The sequence below is a fragment of the Schistocerca cancellata genome, chromosome 12, assembly GCF_023864275.1.
Source record: "Schistocerca cancellata isolate TAMUIC-IGC-003103 chromosome 12, iqSchCanc2.1, whole genome shotgun sequence".
Classification (NCBI taxonomy): Eukaryota; Metazoa; Arthropoda; class Insecta; order Orthoptera; family Acrididae; genus Schistocerca; species Schistocerca cancellata.
In genome coordinates this window covers 158542715-158565377 of record NC_064637.1, presented here as the reverse complement: position 1 = coordinate 158565377, position 22663 = coordinate 158542715, and the positions used below count along the sequence as shown (strand labels likewise).

Genomic DNA, 22663 nt, shown 5'->3' with positions numbered 1-22663 from the left:
TGTAATGGGCTGAGAAAACCACAATCCACAAATAGCGAAGAACTCGTAACAGTCGAATTTTAAGAACAGGAAACTAATTACTCAACTTGCGGATCCTGCTTCGGAAGAAAGCGAAGCCGGCCGGTGTAGGCGAGCGGTTCTAGGCGCTTCAGTCTGGAACCTCACGACCGCTACGGTCGCAGGTTCGAATCCTGCCTCGCGCATGGATGTTTGTGATGTCCTTAGGTTAGTTAGGTTTAAGTAGTTCTAACTTCTAGGCGACTGATGACCTCAGATGTTAAGTCCCATAGTGCTCAGAGCCATTTGAACCATTTGAAGAAAGCGAGAATTCGCTCGCATAGCTAGCGCCGCCAAATGGAAAGGCATTTGCCCGCCGCCAAAAGCCCCAGCCTGGCTTGCGCTGTGGAGACCGCGTCGCTGCTCAGTTCCAAAGAGCCAACAAGGTCCACCCACATCCCAACTCGGAAAATGGTGTTCGTCCTGAGGACCAGCCGAGCAAACGACCAACGGCAGCCCACCTTCGCTGACAGTGGTCCCGGCGAATGCTAACACGATACGGACCGGACTGTTGCTGGCTGCCAACTCTTCCCCGACTGATACTGGTGTCAGTGCTCAGCACACCACATGTTGCAATGCGACGGCCAGCCAATAGACTGACCAACCGCCTTCCGTCCGCGTCGACCACGGTCCTGGCGCGTACTCGCACTCTCTGCCTTCCGACTGACTCTGCCAACTGACTGCTCCGTGCCCGACTTCACTCCTGGTCCACGTCCAACTGAACTGACTTCCTTCAGACGGAGGAGGTCCCAGAGACACTGGCTCGGACGCAACCATGCAGAGGGACACAACCGACATCTCTGTACAGGAAGGAACCGACCTAAATACCTTGTCGATGAGGCGACCGACTGAACGACCAACCAACGATTGTCCCTCATTGGGGCTCCGTCGCCGACTGCACTGCTGCTGCGTCCCGACCGCCCTCCTAGTCCATCTCCAACTAACTTCCAGACACACGACCACCCAGAAATACTGTCGGTCACTCCAGAGATGGTAAGACAGTGCACTTATCGATACGCGCTGCTGCTGCCACTCACGGGCAAGTAAGGCAGGAAGATAGTGACGCCAATAAATGGAATAAGAAAATGATGTGACAGTACCGTAATAGAAGATGACAAACAATAAGCCAGCCGCTGTGGCCGTGCGGTTCTAGGCACTTCAGTCCGGAACCGCGTGACTGCTACGGTCGCAGGTTCGAATCCTGCCTCGGGCATGGATGTGTGTGATGTCCTTAGGTTAGTTAGGTTTAAGTAGTTCTAAGTTCTAGGGGACTGATGACCTTAGAAGTTAAGTCCCATAGTGCTCAGAGCCATTTGAACCATTTTGAACCATTTGATGATAAACAATAAGTGGCATAAACACGAGGCGCGCACGGCTCAGCTTTTAGCACAATTTCGGATGTTGTTTCAGGCGTACCACCAGAATTAAACACGCCTTTTCACCAACATGTCGAGGGTAAAGTAAAGTCACCACAAACAATAATCATCTGAGCCGGCTGCTTGTTTGAAATCAAACTCAAGTTTTCTTTCAACCTTTCATCAGCTATATCATCTAATTGGGAGGTCGGTAAAAGGATCCAATTATTATTTTATTCCGGTTGCCAAGAACGACCTGAGGAATCTGTAGCCTACACAGTCGCAGAACCGTCTGAGCCTCTGATTCAGACCCTCCACTCGGCTCTGTACCAGAGGTCCACAATCGGTCCTGTCGACTATGCTGCAAGTGGTCAGCTCTGCTTTCATCATGCAATGCAAGACTGGCAGCCTTTACCACTTCTGTTAGCCGCTCGAAACCAGAGAGGATCTCTTCTTATCCAAATTGACACACATCATTGGTACCGACGTGAGCAACCACCTGCAGTTGGCTGCAACCTGTGCTCTTCATGGCATCCGGGAGGACCCTTTCCCCATCTGGAATGATTCCACCCGGTATGCACACGGAGTGCACATTGGTTTCCTTGCCCTTCTTGTCAGCCAAGTCCCTAAGGGGCACCATAGCGTGCCTAACATTGGAACTCCCGACTACCAATAATCCCACCCTCTGTGATAGCCCGGATCTTGCAGGCTGAGTGGTTTCCTCTGAAACAGGAGAGGCAACAGCATCTGGGTCAGCGACTGTGTCAGCCACAGACAGCGCCTGGAACCTTTTTGTCAGACGAACCGGGGAGGCCTTATGTGCGGCCGCCTGAGAAGTCTTTTGCCGCCTGCTACGCCCCGGGACGACCTCCCACTCGACCACAGGTGTGGGGTCAGCCTGAGTGGGAGCAGCAACTGGGTTGGCCACCGGTGAGGACCGATCGGAGGACTCAGTTGGATCCCCACAGCCGGCCCACAACAGTCGTGCCCATCGACTGCAGCCTCAAGCTGTGTAACCGAAACCATCACAGCCTGGAGCTGAGAGCGAAGTGTCACTGACTCGGCCCACATCAGCACACAACAATCACAGTCCCTGCCTAAAGACTGTGCAAAACTACACTGTGTAGGTAAACGATCGGCACATGCTACGCACCTCTAATGTAGACTGACGAAAATGCAGGAACTATGTCTAATAGATTAATGCGCAGAGCCGAAGCGCTCTGGTGAAACTAAATTATTTCGCTCCTGATTCGGAGCTCCTAATATGTCACAAAATCGGTTTACTTTCCGACGCAAACTAAAACGCGGCTATTAGAGATTAAATTAACACGCAGAGACTCAAGAGACGAAACTATTAAAGCACACAGATGATGTTATAAAATTCGCTCCTGGTTAGGAACTCTTAAGTCGCAATATCGGTTACTCTTATGCTGCTGCTTATGTCTCGGCCAGCTGCTGCTGCTGCCTGCGTGTCTGACTAACGCCAACCAATTAGGTGATAAACCCTGTACATTTCATTACCTTTGTGTAATGCTGCCAGTAATGAAATAGCCAAAATTTTAACAAATGCTGTAGCTAAACATATTGAGGTCAGACTGATGGGAATATAATATTAAGTCAGCTTGCGGTATTTTCAACATGTGATGAACTCCTGATGCGCCATCAGGACCTGCATCACTGTCATCAAAAAATGGATCCCTGTTGTCATTGAAACACTCGCACAACATCCACGTCAACATTGATTACAATGTTTCGACGTCAATGCCACGTTGACACTGTGGCATGGCACTGTTTTCATCCAAAGACAAGAATGTATAAATACGTTAAGACGAAACTACATATGTAGCCGTCAGGTGCTTTCTAACAGGTTGTTATTATGCAAAAACAGACATAATGTCTTACGGGATAACCGCAATCAGTGATTTTATAATGTTACTTAAAATCCGTCTTGATTGCAAATTTTTTTATTATTCATATGACCGGTTTCGGTTCATTCAGAACCATCTTCAGATCTGTAAAAATAATTACGCTAATTTACTATTTCACGAAAGCAAATCTTTTTCATCCTATCTAATCAACATCAAATGTACCAGAACGTACCTGATATTTCAGTTACAGGAGTAACCCGTCCAAATCAGCAACTTTCACCTGCTACGTCACATAAAATTGGTTGGCAAAGTGCACGTCATTTATATTAAATATAACACTATTACCGACAGGTGGCGTCTGGTACATTTGTTACATTCCATTTGCACATACTGTATTCAGTAGATCTTTTTTATATTAAAAAATTTTAATTACAATATGTAGATGTCAAAGCTAAAATCTGTACTTGTCAGGATTAAAAAACAGTAAAATTATCGTTTTTTTTTATACGATCTAAAAGGCATAGGGCGATTTATATATCTATGGTGCTGGTGTGAACTTGTTTTCTTCTACGGTCTGCTTCCGTGGTTCCCGCCACTTTGGTGTTGTGCCGCGGTCCGCTCAGTCGTCTGCTGTCCATCGCCGCGGGCAAGAGGGCCGCACAGGAGGGCCACGTCAACGACGCCAGGCGCTGCACGCGTCTTCCGGCTTCTCCACCGCGCACCGTATCTCATCCCTCGGCCTGGATCTCCATACGCAACAGTTGTCATCTTAGTAGGTCGTCATAAATGCTAAAATAGGCGTTATGATTAAATTCGCTTTGTTCGTTGAGGATTAAATCGGGATCTTTATTTTTGTGGGTGTATATTTCGATCTCTTCTAAAATGTTAAGAAACCGTCCCTTGTGAGCTCTATGCAGGATGTCTAAGTTGTTTTCAATATTCGTGACTGAGTGCTTTGTCGCAGCCATATGCGCCCCAAAAGCTGTTTTGTTTTGAGAGTAGGTGTGCTCCCTGAATCTGGTTTCAAAGTTCCTACCAGTCTGCCCTATATATTGTTTACAGCAGTCATTACATTTGATTTTATATACACCTGAATCCTGAAATTTATTCCTACTATTACATATTCTATGCCGGAGCTTCAATTTTAACGTGTTATTTGTTCGGAACCCTATTTTGACGTCGGATTTACGAAAGCATCTTTCAATTTTGTCTGCAATTCTTCCATTGTAAGTGAGAGCTACATATTTTTTCTTGTTGTTCCTCTTAACTGCTACTTGACTTCCTTCTGTTTGTTCCATTTGCCTCTTCTTTATCTTCCTATAAATATTCATCACCTGCTTACACGTATATCCGTTCGCTACGGCCACTTGTTTTAAAATACTTAACTCCTTTTCTACTTCGTGTTGGCTTAGTGGCAATCTTAGTAGCCTGTATACCATCGAAGTAAAATATGCCCATTTGTATCGCGGTGGGTGACAAGAGCGCTCATTGATAACTAGATCTGTGCACGTAGGTTTTCTGAATATGCTAAATTCATGCTTCCCATTTTTCTTTATTAGTGTTAAATCTAAGTAATCTATACGGTTGTTTTCTTCAAATTCCATGGTGAATCTAATTTTCGGGTGTTGAGAGCTCATTTTTTGTGCTAAGCTTTCGATATCATTTTTATCTCCTTTGTATAATAAAATGGAGTCGTCCACATATCTTCTGTAATATACAATTTTCTCAGCGATATTAGGATTTTCATCAAAGAATTTGTTTTCTAAGTGATTTACAAAAATGTCAGCCAGCGTCCCAGCTAAACTGTTCCCCATTGCCAGCCCGTCTTTCTGTTGATAAATTTTACCATTGAAAGTAAAGTAATTGAACGACAAGACTTGTTCCAACATTTCCACTAGTTCAATTACTTCCCCCAGTGCCAATTTACCATGAGTGAGGAGATTGTTCTTAATGATCTCAATCGTTTCTTTTACGGGAATGTTTGTGTACAGATTGGTGACATCCAATGAAGCTAGTGACGCATTCTGAGGTATAAGTACGTCTTTAATTTGTTCGGCAAATTCGTAGCTGTTGTTAATGTTGAAAGTCCGACGATATGTATATGCCGCCTTCAATCTCTTATTTAGCTCTTTATTTAATTTATAACTTGGGCTGCTAGTGTTATTAACGATTGGGCGAATCGATTTTTCAACTTTATGGAGCTTTATTTGTGATCGTAATTCTGGTATTCGCGGATTCATTACTTTCAGTTTAAACTTTTCCTCCTCTGTGAATAGAAACACACTGTTATCTATTTGTTTCCTTATTTCTGTTTGAAATTTCTTGGTTGGATCTTTCTTGACTTCTACTATTCCGTTTTCCATAAAGAATTTTTCAGTTTTCTCTATATAGTCTGTATCGTGTATTAAAACCATAGTGCCGCCCTTATCTGCCTTTGTGATGATAGCCTTACGTGATTCTAACTTCTTATTCAAGCCCTTAAGAGTTAGTAGTTCGTTTCTGTTCTTGTGAGCAGAGTGCATTTCATCTATAATCGACTTCTTTACTTTAATTGCCGTGTTTGTCTGTTCGTATCTATTCATATTTGCGATATCACATGCAATTTTAACTTCTGCGACAGTCTTTTTTTTTATTGTATTTGAGTTAATTGCGGGGTTTAGGTTATATTGCAGCCCTTTATTTAAAAGATTCTGCTCATCTTTTGTTAATTCTATCTCAGTTAAGTTCACGACCCTCTCACAAAAAGTATGCAACTTTTTATACGCCGTTTCGTTATCAATATTAAAATCTACACCTAGGTTAAAAAGCTTCTTCTGATGTCTGTTGAGAGTTAATTCTCGCTCCCTGCCAATTCTATTTTCAATCTCTCTGCTTACGTATGTGAACTGTAATGGAGATAAAATGTCACCTAAAATCAAGTGAAGATTAAAAGCTTCTCTATTTAACTTGTTTTTCATTTTATATGCTTCTCGAATTTGAGTTTTAATCCATAATACTTCACTTTTACGTTTTACTATTTGTGCTATGTTTGACATATTCCTGATTTTTACTTTTGCGTAGTTAGGAGTAATCCCTGCGTCTAAGCATGCTTTGTTAAATTTTATTTTCAAGTTTTCTTTCATTATCTTTGTCCTAATACGTAAGAACTTCGTAATGTATCCCGAAGCCTGACGTGGCACAAACTTTGCAAAAACAGACATAATGTCTTACGGGATAGTGTTATATTTAATATAAATGACGTGCACTTTGCCAACCAATTTTATGTGACGTAGCATGTGAAAGTTGCTGATTTGGACGGGTTACTCCTGTAACTGAAATATCAGGTACGTTCTGGTACATTTGATGTTGATTAGATAGGATGAAAAAGATTTGCTTTCGTGAAATAGTAAATTAGCGTAATTATTTTTACAGATCTGAAGATGGTTCTGAATGAACCGAAACCGGTCATATGAATAATAAAAAAATTTGCAATCAAGACGGATTTTAAGTAACATTATAGGTTATTAGTTACAATTTTGTTAATTAATAAGAAATGTTAAAATAAACACAATTAGCCTACTCTATAAATAACCAAAATATGAGGAACCAGCTAAAACCCTTAACGAACGGCCAAACAATTTCTTCCTGTTGCCTAACTTGAATCTTTGGCATGCTGGGAAGAAACCGTCATTAAATGAGGAAGTGATAGTTGGAGTCAACGAGTATTTAGCAGAGTTTGACACAACATATTTTTCTTATGAGCGAATCGCTGGGCCAAGTGTGTATCCTCAAAAGAGACTATGTCGAGAAGTAAGGTGCGTTGTTTACGAATGAAACATTTTATTGCCTTTTTACAGGCGTATCAAACCACCATCATATTAACAGTTCCTGAGGTTAGCCGCAGGGATACCTCAAGGTTAAGGACCGTATGTCTCTTAGGAACAGCTACATAGTGCTGGTTTACCTGCCGGCTCATATACGGTAGATGCTGTTATGGTCTTCAGTCCGAAGACTGGTCTGCTGCATTTCACCATCCTAAACATCTCTGCGCAAGCCCCTTCATCTCTGCTTAATTACTGCACCTACTTGCTGTACTCGAATTTTGGTCTTCCCCTCCAATTTTTAACTGCTACCCTTCACTCCATTACAAAACTGACGATTTCTCGATGCTCCATGATGTGCCCTGTCAACGGATGTCTTATTTTAGTCTGGTTATGCTATAAATGTCTTTCTTTCTGAGTTCGATTTAGAAGTTCTCCATTAGCTACCTGACCTTGCGCCTAATCTTCAGCATTCCCCCATAGTAACACGTTTCAAAAGCTTCTATTCTCTTCTTGTCTGAAATGTTTATCGTCCACATTTCACTTCCCCAATTTCTCTTTTCTAGTAATGCTTTCTCTCCTATTGCCCGTCTGCCCAAGTAGTAAAACTCATCTAGTACTTTTAGGATCTCATATCCTAATCTAATTCCCTCAGCATCAGCTGATTTAATTCGACTTGCCTTCACAAAAGAAGACGAAGTAAATATTCCAGAATTCGAATCGAGAACAGCTGCCAACATGAGTAACGTAAAAGTAAATATCCTCCGAGTAGTGAAGCAACTTAAATCACTTAATAAAAGCAAATCTTATGGTCCAGACTGTATACCAATTAGGTTCCTTTCGGAGTATGCTGATGCATTAGCTCCATACTTAACAATCATATACAACAGTTCGCTCGACGAAAGATCCGTACCCAAAGACTGGAAAGTTGCACAGGTCTCACCAATCTTCGAGAAAGGTAGTAGGAGTAACGCACTAAATTAAAGGCCCAAATCATTAACGTTGATAAGCAGCAGGATTTTGGAACATGTATTGTGATCGAACATAATGAATTGCCTCGAAGAAAACGGTCTATTGATATACAGTCAACATGGGTTTGGAAACCATTGTTCTTGTGAAACACAACTAGCCCTTTATTCACATGAAGCGCTGAGTGCTATTGACAAGGGATTTCAGATGGATTCCGTATTTCTGAATTTCCGGAAAGCTTTTGACACTGTACCACGCAAGCGGCTCGTAGTGGAATTGCGTGCTTATGGAATATCGTCTCAGTTACGTGACTAGATCTGTGATTTCCTGTCAGAGAGGTCACAGTTCGTGGTAATTGACGGAAAGTCATCGAGTGGAGTAGAAGTGATTTCAGGCGTTCCACAAGGTAGTATTATAGGCCATTTGCTGTTCCTTGTCTGTATAAACGATTTGGGAGACAAACTGAGAAGCCGTCTTCGGTTGTTTGCAGATGACGCTGTCGTTAATCAAATAATAAAGTCATCAGAAGATCAAAACAAACTGCAAAACTATTTGGAAGAAATATCGGAATGGTACGAAAAGTGGCAGTTGACCTTAAATAACGAAAGGTGTGAGGTCATCCACATGAGTGCTAAAAGGAATGCGTTAAACTTCGGTTACACCATAAATCAGTCTAATCTTAAAGGCGTAAATTCAACTAAATACCTAGGTATTACAATTGCGAACTACTTAAATTGGAAGGAACACATAGAAAATGTTGTGGGGAGGGCAAACCAATGACTGCGTTTTATTGGCGGGACACTTAGAAAATGTAACAGACCTACTAAGGAGACTGCCTACACTACGCTTGTCCGTCCTCTTTTAGAATACTGCTGCGCGGTATGGAATCCTTGCCAGATAGGACTGACGGAGTGCATAGAAAAATTTCAAAGAAGGGCAGCACGTTTTGTATTATCGCGAAATATGGGTGTTAGTGTCACTGAAATGATACAGGATTTGGGCTGGAAATCATTAAAAGAAAGTTGTTTTTCGTTGCGACGGAATCTTCTCACGAAATTTCAATCACCAACTTTCTCCTCCGAATGCGAAAATATTTTACTGACACCGACTTACGTAGGGATGAACGATCACCACGATAAAATAAGGGAAATCAGAGCTTGTACGGAAAGATATAGATGTTCACTCTTTCCGCGCCCTATACGAGATTGGAATAATAGAGAACTGTGAAGGTGGTTCGATGAACACACTGCCAGGGACTTAAATGTGATTTGCAGAGTATCCATGTAGATGTAGATGCAGACTACATCGACTTACCTTTTGTTGATGTTCGTCCTATAATCTCTCTTCTAGTCAATATCCATTCCCTGCAATTGTTTTTCCATCTCCTTTGCTGCCTCTACAGTGTCATCGGCAAACTTCCAAGTTCTTATTTCTGAACTTAAATTCCTTTTCCGAATGTCTCATTGACTTGTTTAGCTTCTTACGCAGTTTACATACACCGCTCAGAAAAATTAGCGGAACATGATTTTTGGCGTCTGCCATACTCCAATGAGCAGTAACTGAGGACTGTATATGTTACCAAACTATACCTCTCACAATGTAAGTACTGAACAAATCGTCAATACATCTTTGATCGCTTACATAAAAAGGACTGAAATGTCCAACAGGTGTCGAAAACAGTGTGGAAACATTCATCCCGTCACCCACGTGGATTTTCACTGGACTTTGAGAGCTTCAGTAACATTCATGCCCTCCATGAGCGTTTATCACCACATAAGACATATGTAGCTTGCTCCATAGGCGTATAGGTCTACAGAGATCACCCTGTGGTATTTGATGCCGTTCTTCAATGACAGCCCACGAGAGTTCTTGGAGACTCTGTGGTGGAACAGGACGATCACGAACACGACTATCAAGCATGTCCCACATATGGATGATGGGGTTTAGTTTTCTCCAAGCAATTCGCTCAACCGTGATATACACTAATGTCCTTTAAAATTGCTACATCAAGAAGAAATGCAGGTGATAAACGGGTATTCATTGGACAAATATATTATACTAGAACTGACATGTGATTACATTTTCACGCAGTTTGAGTGCATAGATGCTGAGAAATCAGTACCCAAAACAAATACCTCTGGCCGTTATAACGTCCTGGATACGCCTGGGCATTGAGTCAAACAGAGCTTGGATGGCGTGTACAGGTACAGCTGCCCATGCAGCTTCAACACGATACCACAGTTCATCAAGAGTAGTGACTGGCGTATTGTGACGAGCCAGTTGCTCGGGCTCCATTGACCAGACGTTTTCAATTGGTGAGAGATCTGGAGAATGTGCTGACCAGGGCAGCAGTCGAACATTTTCTGTATCCAGAAAGGTACGAACAGGACCTGCAACATGTGGTCGTGCATTATCCTCCTGAAATGTAGGCTTTCGCAGGGATCGAATGAAGGGTAGAGCCACGGGTGGTAACACATCTGAAATGTAACGTCCACTGTTCAAAGTGCAGTCAATGGGAACAAGAGGTGACCGAGACGTGTAACCAATGGCACCACATACCGTCCCGCCGGGTGATACGCCAATGTGCGTTCACCATAATGTCACCAAACACGGATGCGACCATCATGATGCTGTAAACAGAACCTGGATTCATCCGACAAAATGACGCTTTGGCATTCGTGCACCCAGGTTCGTCGTTGAGTACACCATCGCAGACGCTCCTGTCTCTGATGCAACGTCAAAGGTAACCGCAGCCATGGTCTCCGAGCTGATAGTCCGTGCGGCTGCAAACGTCGTCGAACTGTTCATGCTGATGTTGTATTGCAAACGTTCCCCAGCTGTTTGACTCAGGGATCGAGACGTGGCTGCACGATCCGTTACAGCCATGCGGATAAGATGCCTGTCATCTCGACTGCTAGTGATACGAGGCCGTTGGGTCCAGCACGGCGTTCCGTATTACCCTCCTGAACCCACCGATTCTATATTCTGCTAACAGTCATCGGATCTCGACAAATGCGAGCAGCTACTCGCGATACGGTAAACCGCAATCGCGATAGGCTACAATCCGACCTTTACCAAAGTCGGAAACGTGATGGTACGCATTTCTCCTCCTTACACGAGGCATCACAACGACGTTTCACCAGGCAACGCCGGTCGACTGCTGTTTGTGTATGAGAAATCGGTTGGAAACTTTCGTCATGTCAGCACGTTGTAGGTGTCGCCAGCGGCGCCAACCTTGTGTTAATGCTCTTCCTGTCGGTTAAATTTCGCGTCTTTAGCACGTCATTTCGTGGTGTAGCAATTTTAATGGCCAGTAGTGTAATATCTCTTAATATTTTAATCCGTCTGATAGTGAGTCTTATTTTCTAGGTGGTCTCCAATAAACTGACACACGTGTTCAGATGTTCCACATTCACGTAATATGTTTACTAGGCGACGGAGCGCAATCGAACTGGAGGCTTGCTGGCAGTCGGGAAGCCGAGTGGTGCTCGGATCAAGGGCGAAAGTTGTGATTGCTACAGCTGCTCGAGAGATATGCTTTAACACGGTGACTCTCGTAACCTTCCTTATCGGAACAGCTTTCGCGTGATCTGGAATGAACTCTGATTCTCTGAGATATGTGTCAAAGAGCATGAGTTGTATAACGTTATCTTATCTAGACCCAGCGGTGGCTTAACACTATCAGGGTTATTCGCCATTGCTGTAAATAAAGTTGGAGATGACTTGCACAATTTGTTGGACTGCTTACTCAAATCCTTACCCCACCCTGTCAGTGCTAAGCGCCAACACGTAACCTGCGTGTCCCGTGGAAGTCACAACCGAGCGTGCTGGCTGAGAGGCGGTGTGCTGAGGCACCGAACTCGCAAGCTACTGGGCGCCGGTTCAAATCCACGACCGGTTGTCGAGATTTAGGCTCCACATTGATCACTCGAAAGCGCTTAAATCTTTCGTGATCGAATTAATTAAAATTTCGGGTGTATCTATAAAAACTGGTTTCCTTCTTTTGGAACGGACACGAAGTCAGGCCATGTTTCTTAATTTCGATTGTTGTTTATAGTTTCATAATTATTTTAAGTCGGACGTGTATGTCTCGCTGGACTCGACGAGGAATAAACGGTCCCCTTAAATTTATTCCTCCCCGTGTCCGTCAGGACATACACTGACAGAAAAAAATCGCAACACCAGAAAATAATGTACAGTAACGAAATTTCGGAAATACGGTAAGGACGGCCCCAACACCAACATGTAACGAAGTTAGGAGGTTTGTTCCGCTGTGTTGAGAAATGATTAAATAAAAGAGTAAATCTGAATATGACGGTTGCATTTAAAGTTGAACCTCGCTTTGGAGAAACATCCTCGAGGGCCACATACACACTCTTACCCGCTCAACATGAAATCACAAACCATAAATACAACTGAATAATCCGGATAGGATATATTTAATATTCCAAAAACAGAGCAATAAGTAAACTCTAGGACAGAGGCAGGTTGCCACAGGAAAGTCAGGATCACAGGTGACTCGTGTGGCCATGTGGTTCGCGAAGACACAATCAATATTGAATATAACTAATTAAATAGATAAATAATGTAAACAAACCCAGAACTGCCGAATAATTCACCCCAAACATAATGAGATGACTTTGATGAATTATAACCCAACTTCAAAGGTATGTATCTAACAAACTTAGTTGAGAGAAAGGGTATAAAACACATAGAACCAGCAAATCTAACAAAAAAAGTATACTTACAGAAAACAAGTTATGAGAAAAACAAACTTAGAAATAAGATAATCCAAATAAGCATCTAAAACAACAACTGTAATTGTAAAAACTTCAAATAATAAGGTAAAGAAATCACACGAGGAATAGGGAAAATTAATTAAGATAAGAGACTACCACCAAAAACAGCAACAAACAATAAATTAATTATACCAAATCAAAAATAATAAACCTTACCATCAAAAGAAAAACTTCAGTAAAAATTATAATCTCCAAATGTTAAATAATAAAATAAGCGAAAAAAATAAGAAGCCAAATTTTAGCAACATTAAACCACGCAGCCGTGAACAATTAACATTTTACAGAGGACACAATTGAACAGACAAAGGGTAATGGCAGATGGCCCACAAATTATAATATTAACCCACGTGGATGGTTTCAAACGGACCTATAGTGATGAAACAAAGAAGATTCACAAAGAGGCAAAAATTATAAAAACTCAGAAAAGATTAGAATGTACATACAGGCAGTCGGGGACACACCAACATTCACACTGAACCGAGGGCGCACTTCCTACGTGAGATCGTTTCAACATATGCAACACCTTTCTCCTACATTCTTCTTACGGACCAAGGTCTGCGTTAGGAATCAACCTGAAAGTCTGCCGAAGCCCTGCATTCCTTGCTGCGACCCAGCAAAACAATGTTGATAAGACAAAACGCGAAGCCAAAAGCTGCGCAAGGTGCAGGTTCAGTGAGACCGAATTACAAGAAGCTCCGCTCTCGCTGCGAGACAAAGCGCCACGCGGTTAAGGGGAGGGTTACTATCTTTGGCCCGAAAATGCATGATCTTTGAGAATTTGTTTCTCGGAATGTGTTATAGATATAAATGTCAAATTTGGTCAAAGTGTTTATTGATATTTCCTCTACAAACTGGAATTTTTTCGACCGGAAATGCCTAAGAGCAAAGGCGGAAGTGCCGTCGTAACGAAACAAAATTTCGATGTAGACCTCCACGTCACAGGTCAGCCGGCTCGTCTGAAATCAAAATTGAGTCGACGTTAGCAAAGTATATAATATTCTTTAGAAGTTTTACCTCGCTTTAGTTATTTGGACGATAGGAAACAAAATGGCGGCCATTTGAAAAAAAGTTTTTTTTCATCGATTTTTTGACTTCGTCGGCCAAGTATAAACATTTGTTGTTGACGTATCGGAATAAAAGTGGTATAACTCCTAGACAATTTAGTTACCTTTGTCGGAAACAAAGAATCATGCCAATCGGTGCAGTAGATTTGAAGGTACCATACCGCGAGATAAAAAAAAGTCATTTCGAGAAAAATGTGTTTGAAGTTTTCACTACATATATTTATGCAACTTACGTTCAATCTGGTATTCCGGGTCCATAAACTAGTCCTTCCTCTTCCCCATAGAGGGCGTTCTGCTCGATCTGGGCCATCCTGCGCTGCTCCAGAGCCGCTCGTACGGCCGGTGACAAGCGGTTTTCCGCCGCTTGAATCCGGTGGTCATCCGAATGCTTGGCGAACTGCGTCGAAATAGAGTCCTAGGGTGACGTCCATCGTTGTCGTGGTCTTCAGAATTGCTGAATACCCTTCGTTGAAGGTGCTCACTGCCAGGGAAGTCGCAATCTCCACAGCTTTCGCACCAGAATACAAATTCTTGGGGGCTAACTTCCAAACACACGCGTTCAAACTTTCATTTGAATTTTGTATGTTTCCTCCCAAGCACCGGTACAATAACTCGTCCTCAGAAAGAAAAAAAAACTGGTGCGTGAAAAAGGCCGATTTCAGGCAGGTGCATTTTTTTGTTCAACCGCGAATAACAAACATTTCCGTTCCGTATTCGGAAAAACAATTTCAGGGGTGGATTCTAAACACTTTTATGGATCCAACAGTGCAATTAAAAAAAATCGATTTTTTGAACCAAAAGATAGTAAACCTCCCCTTAAATCAAATCACCCTTGTTCGAAGAGACCTCCGTTGCAGACCCTCGGAGAGCTGGAAGCAGACTGCCCAACTCACACTAAAACTTCTCCTACACAGCCCCGTGGCCAAGAAACCCAAGACGAGGCTTCCGCCACCAACCTAACACCGATTACTTTCACACAAAGGGAACAAACCTCTTTGCCTACCTGAAAACTACAAGGGTTGGCCATTCTGTAAGACTGCTGATTCTCTGCAGCAGACTAAACCAACGTACAGCAAAATGAAACACACCCACGTTCATTCGCTCACCCATGCCAGAGGGTTTTGGAATAGGAGAACAAGGGATAAAGATTTTATGGAATCATAGTTGTGAGCTGGGTTACATTTAAAAACATGGAAGATTTATAATGGCGTCATAGACGCATCTGCAAGCCTGAAACGAACCAGTATAACTGCCATATGACGCTTGCAAATCGAAGAAAGAAATAGGCTACGGCCAGATTGAATCATAGGTCAGTCTTTTCTGGTACGAAATTTAGTGACGAAAACACCCGAATTGTTCTGTAGTCTGCAAAGTGTACGGGAAAGCAAAATAAAGTGTTAATGAAAGGTGACCATAGGACCTTTTCAGCATCAGTGTTTTGTGCTGTATATTTCGGCGATTGCATCTTACCGGCTTACCCTACATCCACATCTATACTCCGCAAACCACCTGGCGGTGCGTGGTGGAGGGTACTTTGTTTACCATTGCCTTTCCTGTCCCAGTAACGAATAGTTGGCGGGAAGAACGATTGCCGGTAAGCCTCCTTGTCGACTCGAATCTCTCTAATTTTATCTTCGTGGTATCTTCATGGGGTATACGAAGGAGGAAGCAATATGTAGGGTGTTTCAAAATTACTCCGACACATTTAGATGGGATGTAGATGGCATCTTGAGGCTCAAAGAGAGGATACGAGCCCCGGTTCGGAACTGTCATCCAAGGACGCTACAGAGCTTGGAAGTTTTGGCGCAGGCGAATATATACAGAGCAATTCAGTGATAATATTACGGACTTCCAGAGACGATGGAGAAGGGTAAACATCAATTTGAGGTGAGGGACCCCGGGAAAGGACGAGTTGAAAGCTATAAGCGAAACTCATCGAATTGCCTCTGACACTGGAATATATGTACTAGTGGTGTTGTTGCTATGATTGTGGGACAGGCAATTTTAAGGGGTGGTAGTATGCACCAAAACAAGAAAAAAACTCCAATAAATATGGGCTCTAAAATGCACATGTGAGGAGCTACGAACATTTATTTATCTTTGCTACTGTGAAACACATCTCCTCTACTGAAGAAATGCTCAAAGTACTCTTTTTGGGAAAATTTTTAAAGGTACTGAGGAAAGTAGAATGAGGTATCCCGCTTTTCAGTCAGAGTCTTTTAAAGTAAACGTGAGATTCTCGTCATGTTTATTGCTCCTATGGGAGGAGCATTTTTCCGCTGGTCACATCCTGCTTGATCTCTTTCCCCAACAGCCATGGCATGTTCCAGCAGGACAACTGTCCCTGTCAGAACGCCAGAATCCTACTACAATGGTTGGAAGGGCAGGTTAGTTAACCCACGTTGATGGCTTGACCACTGAATTCGTCTGTTCTGAATCTAATGGCGCACATCTGAGACGCTACCGGGCGCCGCGTCCACCCCCAACAAAGCACCGGTCCGTAATTTACGGTAACCGCACGGTCCTTACGTAGACGTCTGATACCACGTACCTCTTAAGGCCTACCGAACACTTGTCGAGTCTGTACCACGCAGATTCGCTGCTGTACGGCGTTCTCAAAGCGGACCATAACGTTATAATGTCACGGCTTATCAGTGTAAGCCATGCAGCAGTGAGTTTAGATTCCGTTAAAACGAGTGTTTTCTTCTGTTTGGTTTCTGTTTTAAGTTAGTAAGAATAGCCGAGTGTTGCAAGTGAGAGCAACATTTTCGGAGGGGGGGGGGGAATTGGGGGGGGGGTGTAATACAAGCTATTTCTAAGAGGTCTGTAGCTGTTTTTTTAGATGTTCGTACCTCAGTCGGTGCAAACGGAACCATCATGGGATCATTCTGTTGTCTATCATCGGCGTGTCGGCCGGTTGGTTGGTCTGTCCGTCGTTCGGTCGGTTGGTTGGTCTGTCGATCTGCCTGTCCGACTGTTCATAACGCTTTTTCTAAGAAAGCGTAGTGTTATCAGCATGCAATTTATACGATGTACTGAAGTCTACACTCCCTTTGTGGTGTAAATAATTGAGGTTTTTTTATTCAATGCAATCAGGACATACGGCCATTCACGTCACATATTTTGATACTAGAAAACTCACTCGTCAAAATAAATCCTATAGGGCGCTTCTCGTTGATCTAGAATCACATAATTGGGCAAGAAGCAATGTCTCACAGTACAAGTAAACAGAAAAATCCGAAATAGTTTAATTTGTAATGAATGTGAATGTCGTGTGACTAGGGCCTCCCGTCGGGTAGACCGTTCGCCTGGTGCAAGTCTTTCGATTTGACGCCACTTCGGCGACTTGCGCGTCGATGGGGATGGAATGATGATGATTAGGACGCGACAACATCGAGTCCCTGAGCGGAGAAAATCTCCGACCCAGCCGGGAATCGAACCCGGGCCCTTAGGATTGACATCTTGTCGCGCTGACCACTCAGCTACCGGGGGCGGACAATTTGTGATTATATCACAGGACAAAAACATTTCTTACGTTATTTGTCATCCAATGTAATACTGGCAACTGAAACATTCTCGTAAGTCTTGGAATCTTTGGGGCCCGTTTGTTGCCATTATCAATACCGATAACAGGCAAAAATGGTCGATATCCTCTATGTCCAGGATATATGAACTGTCTGTGTACATAATTAAATTTATATGGAAACTTCTCGCATCTGTCCATTTTTTTATTTGTCATTTGCTACCAAACTGACTGAGTATCCGTCTGTTAAGATCTCTTTTTCTTCATGATGACGTATCAAGTTGAAATTTATCTTACACGCTGAAGTCTATGGTCCCTTCCAAGTCAAGGTACTCAAAAGTTACAGCCATTTGTCACATGTTTTGATGCTTGCAAACTCAGCCATCAGAAACTACAGTATACTTCCCGTTGAGCTAGAATCATGAAATTTGGAAGAAAGCAAGGTTCCAGAGTACAAGTAGAGGAAATCATCCGAAATTTCTTAATCTGTAATTATATCACACGAAAAAATACTTGTCTTTTGTTATTTGTTATCTGGCTGACTGTCTGCGCTCCGCTAAGACTCTTTTCCCACAGGAACGGTATGATGTATCAAGTCCCTTGGCAGTGTAAACAATGTAAGCTTCTACACGAAAGCAATCAAAAGACATTTCAGGTAAAAAACATAATTAGAATAAACCTAAGAAAATAATCAAAACATAACGGAATTTCCACACATCACCAACTTCTGGTGGTAACTATGTAAATGTGTACTATCTCTGATCCAAGTTGTCAAGAGGAAGAAAACGCACAAAAAACTGACTAATCATATATCTAAAAGTCAGATGTAGAATTACGCCCACAAGGAACACACGAGCAACTTCTAAATACAAAGTCCAACAAAGACAGCATCTGGCGGCATCCATATTACATGTAAGGAAAAAAAACACCAGTCATGTGTAATACCTCTACAAACATAGTTACAGTTCATAATATCAAGGCTATTGACTATTAACGTATTTACAGAACGCATGACGATGGCAACATGCCGAAATGAACTCACTGTGATATACGCAATAAAAACAATGTAGAGAGAAATGTAACTGGCGTATTTTTATCACAATTGCTTAATTATTGTTGAAATATTTCCTGTTTATTTTATTGCACTAAATAAAGCCTGCAGCATTCAGCTATTTATGACACAAAATCACATAATTTTGTGTGGTTATTTTAGATCGTTAACATAAATGAACTGTTAGAGAATTGAATTTTACATCCTGAAAAATTATACTATCTCTTTAGCAAGAAAATGTCCACATGAAACTAAATTCCAGGGTTGAAATTTGTCCCAAAAAGGTCTGCAAAAATGATTAATTTTAATTAACACTTCCAAGTATTTTGTTGCAGAAACAGACAGAGCCTCTTCACACCTGTTTTGTTCTCCCCCAGAATGATGCTTTTGTTCGATACAGAACTGTGATCACTAGCTATTGTAAAATCGTCGTCTTTTCCGTCTATTTCTTGATCTATACCACTGACATCTTCCTCTGGTCACCGATAAAAAATTTCATCAAACTCGGGAACATTAAAACTGACATGTTCCTGAGAACGCGTGTTGTACAACGGTATCGTACTGAAGAAAACAGTAACGTCCTTAACGATGCACGGTCTAGGACTGTTACCTATCAGTAACACGTGTCGACAACAAACAACGAAGGTGATGACGCAACCGACAGCAAAACATTGCAAGGTTGCCAGTTTAAGGAGAATAGATGGAGTATAGCAGCATTCCGCTATGACTAACCTTGAAAAATTTTTGCCCGGTCTCAGAGACCCACTTGTTGCACATATTTTTATATCTTGCCAGAAATATTGATAACAAGCAAAAATCTTTCAAATTCTCGATTCTCAGGATGGATGGTCTATCCTACGCACTCTTATAGAGATCTTGTTATTGTTTTCTAGTTGGCTCTTTAAAAGAGTATAACGCCCCGGTATAAGTGTTGCGCCTGTTTGCTGAATTCTCCAACGAAGAGGGCATAAGCGGCTCCTGTTACTTGTTGCAGGTACACGCCAGAAGCTCCCGTGCACGTGACCTTTGAAGATGGTGCTGCTGTTGGTATTGGCGGTGGTACTGGCGGTGTACTTCTGGAAGAGGCTGAGCGCTCCAGAAGAGGAATCGTTCGACCAGCGGAAGCTGGAAGAGGCCTGGTGGGGACCTGGAGAACCCAAGGAGGTGGACGAGTCCATCCGGCCCTTCACCATCGACATCCCAGACAGTGTAAGCTGCTCATCTTGTCCCATATTGACAGATCGGGCGACGGCCGCTGTGGTCGAACGGTTCTAGGTGCTTCAGTCCGGAACCACGCGGCTGATACGGTAGCAGGTTCGAATCCTGCCTCGGCAATTGTTGTGTGTGATGTCCTTAGGTTAGTTAGGTTTAAGTAGCTCTAAGTCTAGGGAACCCATAGTGCTTGGAGCCTCTTGATTTGAACAGGTCGGGCAAGAAAATTGTGTATATGTGTACTAGCTGACAAACCCGGCATTGCCTGGGATTTAATTTTAGCAATTTTGTATTACAAACGTAAACAAAAAAATGGACTGTCTTTGTAGTGGAGCATCGAAAAAATTTCATTTTCCTGTATTCCTGAAAACACTTTTGAAGTTATGAAACAGTCGTACAAAGAAATACGTGTAATGTACACATCTGCGACTACAGTATCCAAATCAAGAAACACGACCCCGTACAGTTTCTGCTTAGCGTGTCTATAACGTCTCTATGACAACGCCTCTTTGTAACTCTAAAGATGGCTTCCGTTTTCTTCACGGTAAATTATGACAGCCGAAACAGTTGCAAGATAAAGATTTATTAAAATTCTTGACCACGGTTTTAGTATATCTAAGTATACCTTCATCAGAAGTAAAATACACTAAAATTAGATCCTGCAATGGAGATTAATAAAACAATTGTGCCAAAGGCGTCGTCAGTTTTATTAATCTACATTGCAGGATGTAATTTTAGTGTATTTTACTTCTGATGAAGGTATATTTAGATATACCGAAACCTGGTCAAGAATTTTAATAAATCTTTATCCTGCAACTGTTTTGGCTGTCATCATTTACTGTGAAGAATTTCAACAGTTGCTGTTTCAGCCATGTTTAAAATCTTGCTTCCGTTTTCGCCTACAGCGGTTCGCGCTTCGCAGTTTAAAGCTGTCAAAAGCGCTGCCGAGTGTCAGGGATTTTCTTAATTAGAATCGGCTGTATGAATGTCTTACAAGTAAAAAATAAATGTACTGAAACTTCATTCACGATGCGGAAATTTTTTTCGCGTCTCTGTGTTTATGGGCGACCGGGGTGGCCGAGCGGTTCTAGGCGCTACAGTCTGAAACCGCGCGACCGCTACGGATTGGGTTGGGTTGTTTGGGGAAGGAGACCAGACAGCGAGGTCATCGGTCTCATCGGATTAGGGAAGGATGGAGAAGGAAGCCCTTTCAAAGGAACCATCCCGGCATTTGCCTGGAGCGATTTAGGGAAATCACGGAAAACCTAAATCAGGATGGCCGGACGCGGGATTGAACCGTCGTCCTCCCGAATGCGAGTCCAGTGGACCGCTATGGTCGCAGGTTCGAATCCTGCCTCGGGCATGGATGTGTGTGATGTCCTTACGTTAGGTTTAAGTAGTTCTAAATTCTAGGGGACTGATGACCCCAGAAGTTAAGTTCCATTGTGGTCAGAGCCATTAGAGCCTGTGTTTATGACCTTATATTTCTTAAACTGTGCATTATACAGTGCTCCATATGTGTAGGTACATTCAGCGGAATGTGTGGATAGTGCCTGCGAAATATGTTCCGGGCAGAGTTAGTAGCGAAGGAGTAATAAATGTAAACGTCAAGCATGATGTAGCAGTTTTTCAGGCATCCCAATGTTTATGACGTCGTATCTCGTAATCTATGTGTCATACAGTTATATAATTCTTTAGGTACATTCAGCGGATACTGTCTTCAAAATGTGCTGACAATAGAGTTAGTAGAAAAGAAGTAACGGCTTTAAACGTTGCGGCAGTTGTATCTGCATCTCATAGTTTATGACGACCTACCTCTTGAAATATTTGCGGCTCAATGGTTCAAATGGCTCTGAGCACTATGGGACTTAACTTCTGAGGTCATCAGTCCCCTAGAACTTAGAACTACTTAAACCTAACTAACCTAAGGACATCACACACATCCATGCCCGAGGCAGGACTCGAACCTGGGTCCGTAGCAGTCGCGCGGCTCCAAACTGTAGCGCCTAGGACCGCTCGGCCAGTACGGCCGGCAAATATTTGTGGTGCCACGAAATACCTCGTAGGGGCATTTAGCGACATATTTGGATACTGTCTACGTAACGTATTGCGAGTACAGTCAAGTGCACGGAAGCAGCTACTAGGGTAGCAGAGTACGTGTGGCGTGCACACGGGGGTTTTTTAGGTTAGAGGGACCCCCCCTTGGGCGAAACGATAAAATACCTGACGGCTTACCAGAGAGGACATTATCATCGTTGATAAAGAACGTCCGTCCTCAGAGACCAAAAACAGGAAAAGTTAACGTAATATTGGTAAACTGCAGGAGTATCCAGGGCAAGGTTCCTGAATTAGTATCTCTTATTGAAGGAAATAGTGCGCATATAGTATTAGGAACGGAAAGTTGGTTAAAACCGGAAGTGAACAGTAACGAAATCCTAGACACAGAATGGAATATATACCGCAAGGATAGGATAAACGCCAATGGTGGAGGAGTATTTATAGCAGTAAAGAATTCAATAATATCCAGTGAAGTTATTAGCGAATGCGAATGTGAAATAATCTGGGTTAAGCTAAGTATCAAAGGTGGGTCAGATATGATAGTCGGATGCTTCTATAGACCACCTGCATCAGCAACCATAGTAGTTGAGCGCCTCAGAGAGAACCTGCAGAACGTCGTGAAGAAGTTTCGTGATCATACTATTGTAATAGGGGGAGACTTCAATCTACCAGGTATAGAATGGGATAGTCACACAATCAGAACTGGAGCCAGGGACAGAGACTCTTGTGACATTATCCTGACTGCCTTGTCCGAGAATTACTTCGAGCAGATAGTTAGAGAACCAACTCGTGAAGCTAACGTTTTAGACTTCATAGCAACAAATAGACCGGAACTTTTCGACTCCGTGAATGTAGAAGAGGGTATCAGTGATCATAAGTCAGTGGTTGCATCAATGACTACAAGTGT

The 22663-nt window shown here is 42.7% G+C and overlaps 1 protein-coding gene across 1 annotated transcript in view; it reads left to right on the top strand.

The window, feature by feature from the left end:
- The window catches only part of LOC126109758 (juvenile hormone epoxide hydrolase 1-like), a 104941-nt gene that overhangs the window by 10303 nt on the left and 71975 nt on the right, over positions 1 to 22663 (top strand). The window contains exon 2 of the mRNA XM_049914809.1: positions 19481 to 19695. Within this exon, the coding sequence (XP_049770766.1) occupies positions 19519 to 19695 (177 nt within the window). The 5' untranslated portion in view covers positions 19481 to 19518. The remainder of the gene's footprint in view (positions 1 to 19480; positions 19696 to 22663) is intronic.